Source organism: Sinocyclocheilus rhinocerous, unplaced genomic scaffold, assembly GCF_001515625.1.
Source record: "Sinocyclocheilus rhinocerous isolate Xijiao unplaced genomic scaffold, SAMN03320098_v1.1 scaffold346, whole genome shotgun sequence".
NCBI lineage: Eukaryota > Metazoa > Chordata > Actinopteri > Cypriniformes > Cyprinidae > Sinocyclocheilus > Sinocyclocheilus rhinocerous.
The window spans coordinates 188,168-195,142 of record NW_015630993.1 but is presented as its reverse complement, the minus strand read 5'-3'; the positions used below and the strand labels follow the sequence as shown (position 1 = coordinate 195,142).

The following is a 6,975-nucleotide window of genomic DNA, read 5'->3' as shown; positions in this document are numbered from 1 at the left end:
TAAATGGATAAGCTTCACTTCGTTCCAGTGAAGCAGAAATAAAGCATAACTTTGTGTCTGAAAAAAAATAAAAATAAAAATACTGCCCGTACAACTTTTCTTAGCTTTCATTCAACATTATCTATACACAAATAACGTGAGTTTCTTTTATATCTATTCTAGGCTATATGATAAAAAAAAATAAAAAAAAAACATTTAAATTTTAAATTATAATGAAACCTACATTGATTGATCTTGAAATCTCCATTCATTATCCAACAAGTGTTTTATAGGGCCATTTACACCAGCTACAGTCACTGAATGTGACACTCTTACCACACCCGCTTGGAACAAAATGTGAGTTTGCTTTGAAAAAATGTGAGAATGCCTAGCAACTTGTAATTGAATAATCTGTAAAAGTTAAAAGCAAGCCTATAGTGCCCTTAGAGACTGTTTAAAATGCTACCAATTCCTCATGATAAAGCACTCGTGTTTAGGGTTTGCAGATCCAAATTTTGAGACTGACCCCAACATGTAATGTCAGCATATCATTCTCAAGATGACAGACAGACAGATAGACAGATAGATAGATAGACAGATAGATAGATAGATAGATAGATAGATAGATAGCTAAGAACGAGAAGGTTAGTGTCAGAATTGTCACCACTGAAGATACTGTTACGATAATAGAGAATATATAATAGAATGGTATGACACTAAATGAGAGGTGAGGCATCTTAATTCAGCTCTATGTTTAGAGGCCCATTAGACAAAATTAGCCTGCATTAGTACTAATAGTCTGCAGTCACTTAATATCTGTGAAGAATTCTGTACCTTAAACTTTTTTTGGCATAGTTGGAAAGCAACAGGATATAATTCAGCTGTTCTTTCAAAGGTAGAAAGCCTGCTTATTTTAAAATCTTTAAAATCACATATGGTTAACATGATGAACTACACCTGTGGTTACTCTGCTTGGACACCTCTATGAAATTGAGAAGAATTGACTTCATATATCCACCAAAATCACCCTGAGATTAGATGATTAAAAGTACTTGCAAAAAAAGAAAAGTTAGATCGGAGAAACAGTCTAGCATCATTTGCAGATGCCACTTGATTTGATATTTTGTTTTATAATGCAATGACATTCATACATTTTAAATGTGTCTTAAGTGTCCAAATAGTATGGAGTGCATGAATGCACCGCTGCACAAATGTGTTGCATGAAAGGACAAAATTGACTCAGCAGTGGCAGATTTATTAGCTTTTCACTATTCAAAGTCTGAATATGCCTGCATGTATTTCTTTAGTGCAAAATATATCTTATCATTTAGTGCTGAATTACAGTAGTTTTTTATTTTTATTAATTGAGAGCTAATTTTCTAAATCTCTTCAGAAAACTATTGCATATCATACTGTACCTAATGGATAGCTTTTCTGAAACTAATGTTGCATGACAAAACCCACTGTCAAACACAACCAAACTTTGCTCTAAATGTGTACATAAATATAACTTCTTACCATTGTAAAGATTCCATCAGATACAAGATACAGATTCAGGACATTTTCATCTTCCTCATATTATAAGACAAGCTTCACTTGAAATTGTAAATTGTTAGTGTCTTTACTTCGTTTTGACGTTCCATTCTTTTAACATATGACTGTTGTGCTCTTTTCATCATTTATGTTTGGCAGTGTGTGTTGGTTACTTGTTTATTGATTTTTCTACTTCCAAAACATTGTGAAGATTTGGGTGTTCCTGACTTTTTAAGATGCAGAGCTGTAAGCGTTAGCACTCACTGGAGATCTGAGGTGAGCTGTCTGTCTGTGTGTGTGTGTGTGTGGACAGCCCAGTCATTGAATCCAAGTTGGCGTTCTCAGTTCTCTCTGACACAGAGGACCAGCTGTTCTCAAGGGGAACAGTCACCTGTACCTAAAGGATATGCCTTTACAAAACCAACCTAAAACGTAAGAACTTCACCTTCACACTGCTAAACATTTGGAAAACATCTGGAATTGCATCTTTATATCATCCTAGGTCTGGTACTTTATTTTTTTATTTCTCATTTCATCAAATTTTTGTTGTTTCACTAACTCAACACTTTAGTAATGAGATTAGATGCAGAGGAAACTTTTACTTCTCGTTTCTCACAATAAGCTCACTTGTGTTTTCTCTAGAACTACAGAAGATATCTCAACATTAAAGTCTGCTTATATACATAATGTTTCTTTATTACTTGAACTAAACCATTAATCAATAATTTTCATATATAAACTAGACTGACTGAAATCACAGCAGTCCGATTTTTAACTATTTGATGCAATTGACCCTTCGCAAGTAGCCCTGATGTTACACACCCCGGTACAGTAGTGATGGAAAAGAGAGAAAGAGAAAAAGAAAGAGAGAGAGAGAGAGAGAGAGAGAGAGAGAGGGAGAGAGAGAGAGAGTTGATCAGGAATATCTGCATGATTTTCTCAAACACTGCTGTGATCTATCACAATGAGCAATTAGAGAATGCAGCAAATGTTTCACATTCATAGAACCGAATCTGATATTTGGAAAATTCAAATCAATTTAACACAGTCCGTTTTTTCATTGGGCAGATGCAGGCTGAAGTACTGTAGAGAGGGGTCATTCAGATGTATTCTTCTAGAATATTACTGAGTCAAAGGTAAAAAGTTGGGGTTGAAACATTCTATAAAGATGATGAAATTATATGACACAGTCCTTTGTGGAAGTTTGTACAATATTTTCTGTCCCGAAACATAGCAGTTTAAAAATAGATGTAATTAGCTGACTCTGAGCTTAGAACCAATGCATGAAATGAACATCTGTCTGACAGTCCAAAAGGGTGAATGAATATATCTGTGAATATCTGTTCTGAAATAAATACTTGCTAACTTTATTTGTCATCTTTTCCTTTTTTGACTCCATTTCAGAAATTATATCAGTGTTGTCCACAATGTCTTCAATCAGAACTAAAATGTTCTTGCATATTGAGTCTGAACTGTATGTATAAACCTTACTAAACTATATAGAAATTAGAGAAACATAATACAATAGATTCAAGACTATAATGTATACGTAATGTATATATAATATCGTTTATATTACATCAATTACATTTGCTGTCTTTGAGTTTGAATCCTCCATTAAATTAATGCTTTTCTCATATCGTTTATATAAAATAAAAATACATAAATATTTAGATTTACTTAGATATTTATCATCAATAGTTAAATGTTTCATGTGCTGGCACGGTTTTTAACCTACGTTGCAAATGAGTATAATGTTTTTAAAATCTTGATGACCAAAAACAGAGCAAATTTAGTTTAAATGACTGAAAAAACGGCGAGATTGTAATAACACATACAGAGCGTCAGCTGTATTAAAGTTACAGTGCTGCTTAGTACGTTTTAACTTACTAAACAAATGATTTGAGTGAATTTGTGTCAGATCTTTCAAGTAGTCTCTCCAGCACACATGACAAGAGCACGCACTCCGAACTCCGATGTACAATGCGCCTCATGAGAACATTCCAGTTTGGTAAAGTAAGTTTAGAATTTGAATAGCACAGAAGAACCGCCTCTCTGTGATTGGACGAGATCAAAACCTCTGGGTGGGATTTGCTTGTCACTCAACGATATTCTCGGCCCCTGATTGGCCGGAGGCAAAGTGGGCGGAAAGTTCTTCGCCATATATATACTATGGCAGCAAGCGCAGGCTAATGATTGCCTACGCTCACACGTTGAGGCAGAAACGACCACGTTCAATGTTTCTCCACAGAGCTGACTTAAGCCTTCGTCCCCGAACGAAATATCGTGATTCTGATTAAAAGAAAGTTTGTTTCCTTCGTCGGAGAGGTGGGAAAACATCACGACCCCAACCATGATCAACACCATGGAGTGTGCAGTGGACGCACAAAGTCTCATTTCGATATCTTTACGGAAAATCCACAACTCCCGTACGCAGAGAGGAGGAATCAAGCTGCACAAAAACCTGCTGGTCTCCTATGTACTGAGGAACGCCAGGCAAGTCTACATGAACGAGAAGTACGCCGAAATCTACAGGATGCAGCAGTACGAGGAGGTGATGACCGTCTGCAACGAGATCCAGGAGCTGAACCCGCTCGATCTGGTGGAGGACTGCGAGGAGCAGACGGGGGACTGCTGCGGCAGCGCGAACGAGTCGGCGAGCCTATGCGGTGCGCTCCTGCCCGTCAGTCACCAGGCTCCTTCGGTGCAGCACATCCAGCCCAGCAGCGCCTGCTTGGTGCCCCTAGCTCTCCAAAGCGAGGAGGTCTGCAAATCGCCGGACCCCTCGTTCTACCGCAGCTGCTGCGCGGAACCCTATCCCGTGTCCAACTGTGACTTTTCGCCGGTAAACAACATGCACTGCAACAAAACTACAGTGCTCGATTTGGACACGCATGTCGTTACCACCGTTTCATATGCTGGTACGGTTTGTATGTAAGTTGCAAATGAGTATAACGTTCTTAAAATATCGATTATCCAAAACAGACCTTTTCAACGGCCAGGTTGTAATTACTCATACAGAGTGTTTTTCAGTTGTGTTAAACTTACAGCGCTTAGTACTTTTTAACTTATGAAAGAATAGATTTTAGTGAATTTGTGTCAGATCCTTCAAGCAGTCTCTCCAGCACACATGACAAGAGCAGGCACTCGGATGTACAATGCGCCTCATGAGAACATTCCAGTTTGGTAAAGTCAGTTTGGAATTTGAATAGCACAGAAGAACCGCCTCTTTGTGACTGGACGAGATCAAAACCTCTGGGTGGAATTTGCTTGTCACTCAACGGTATTCTCGGCTTCTGATTGGCCGGAGGCGAAGTGGGCGGAAAGTTCTTCGCCATATATATACTATGGCAGCAAGCGCAGGCTAATGATTGCCTACGCTCACACGTTGAGGCAGAAACGACCACGTTCAATGTTTCTCCACAGAGCTGACTTAAGCCTTCGTCCCCGAACGAAATATCGTGATTCTGATTAAAAGAAAGTTTGTTTCCTTCGTCGGAGAGGTGGGAAAACATCACGACCCCAACCATGATCAACACCATGGAGTGTGCAGTGGACGCACAAAGTCTCATTTCGATATCTTTACGGAAAATCCACAACTCCCGTACGCAGAGAGGAGGAATCAAGCTGCACAAAAACCTGCTGGTCTCCTATGTACTGAGGAACGCCAGGCAAGTCTACATGAACGAGAAGTACGCCGAAATCTACAGGATGCAGCAGTACGAGGAGGTGATGACCGTCTGCAACGAGATCCAGGAGCTGAACCCGCTCGATCTGGTGGAGGACTGCGTGGAGCAGACGGGGGACTGCTGCGGCAGCGCGAACGAGTCGGCGAGCCTATGCGGTGCGCTCCTGCCCGTCAGTCACCAGGCTCCTTCGGTGCAGCACATCCAGCCCAGCAGCGCCTGCTTGGTGCCCCTAGCTCTCCAAAGCGAGGAGGTCTGCAAACCGCCGGACCCCTCGTTCTACCGCAGCTGCTGCGCGGAACCCTATCCCGTGTCCAACTGTGACTTTTCGCCGGTAAACAACATGCACTGCAACAAAACTACAGTGCTCGATTTGGACACGCATGTCGTTACCACAGTAGAGAACGGGTATTTGCATCAGGACTGCTGCGCTTCGCTCCAGCAGTGCTGCCAAGGCGCACAGAGCCCGGCCAAGAAACGCAAACTTGACTTTGGGTACTACGTGTCCGAGATCGAGGAGGTACCGGATTTTACGCCGTGCAAAAGAGCGAAATTCGAGGACTCTTCATACGCGTGCACGGAGCCCTTGGACACGTCGAACATTTCCAACCTCATCTCGATCTTCGGCTCGGGGTTTACGGGACTGGTGAGCAGACAAGCGGACTTGGAGCAAGCCTTAAACGGACAGTTCTGTAGCAAACAAGCCCTGGCGAGTTTAGGGGCTTGGACGAGAGCTATTGTAGCCTTTTGACTCTGGTTGATGCGAACACCGATACTTTATGAAATTGTACAAAGTCTAAGACAAATTGACTTTTATTTTTGCAGCAAAGTTATTTATGTGTTTTTATTTTGGTTTGTTTTTAGTTTCGTTTCAGTGGGGGAGGCGGACAGTGGTTGTAGCCTACCACTTGTGATGTATCCTTTAAAACAAAATGTCGATATTACAACAAACGTTTTAAAACGAAGTTGAATTTCGTTGCCTTAAACCTAACGCAGACTGCTAGCTATGGCCACAAACATGGAAAGTCTCTGAATGTTTCGCTCGTGGATTGTTTCTCTTTTTTTTTTCTCTCCCTTCCCATGAACTTTCACAAAGCTGTATTGTAAAATAACATTACAACCCATGTAATGTTGGGAATAACAGGCTGCAAACGGAGAAGCCTACCCACTGCACGCTTATTTCTCACACAGTACATAACAATTTAAGCAGCCTTGTCATATTTTCTAACATTTTAATGTCGGAACGACTACCAGTTTACCAGTAGAACAAGCTACAACATCAAGACTCTCTGAGCTGCTCGTGCTGTCGTTAACGTAGAGCTACAGGAAGAGGACTGGGTACACAGACTACATTCTGTAACATCATACAAGGCAATCAAGTAGGCTAATGAAGGTGCAATATTTGAACCCCCTCCCTGTCGGAGTTTGTTGTTTTCTGTATTCTGAAATGTGCTGTTGAAAGTGGCGAGGACTGGTGCGTTCTGTTGACTGCACTGACCTACAGCTCCAGTTCCTCTGAGTGTGTTTGTAGTTCGCCTATGCCAGTCACCTCATCAACACTGAACGATGGGGCCATTAATTAACACTACAACTCCCACAATGCACGTCGTGATTTAATCTGCCAGGTATTTTTGTTGACTATCCAGTCTCCAGCGTTAACCATTTCCCGCCCCCTTACACTCAGAAAAAATTTAAGCCTTCACAGTAATTCATGATGCCAGCATTTGCTTGGTTTTGTGGGTTTGATTTTATTTTCTACAAACTTAGACCTTTTGTT

At 40.9% G+C, this 6,975-nt stretch overlaps 2 protein-coding genes across 2 annotated transcripts; both read left to right on the top strand.

Annotated features, from left to right (window-relative positions):
- Nucleotides 1–3,720: 3,720 nt before the first annotated feature.
- On the top strand, nt 3,721–4,450 carry LOC107740958 (immediate early response gene 5-like protein). The gene has a single exon (XM_016553529.1). It carries the CDS (start codon nt 3,866–3,868, stop codon nt 4,448–4,450), a length of 585 nt encoding a protein of 194 aa, XP_016409015.1. The 5' UTR covers nt 3,721–3,865.
- Nucleotides 4,451–4,896: 446 nt separating this feature from the next.
- LOC107740934 (immediate early response gene 5-like protein) lies at nt 4,897–6,975 on the top strand. The gene has a single exon (XM_016553491.1). It carries the CDS (start codon nt 5,041–5,043, stop codon nt 5,947–5,949), a length of 909 nt encoding a protein of 302 aa, XP_016408977.1. The 5' UTR covers nt 4,897–5,040; the 3' UTR covers nt 5,950–6,975.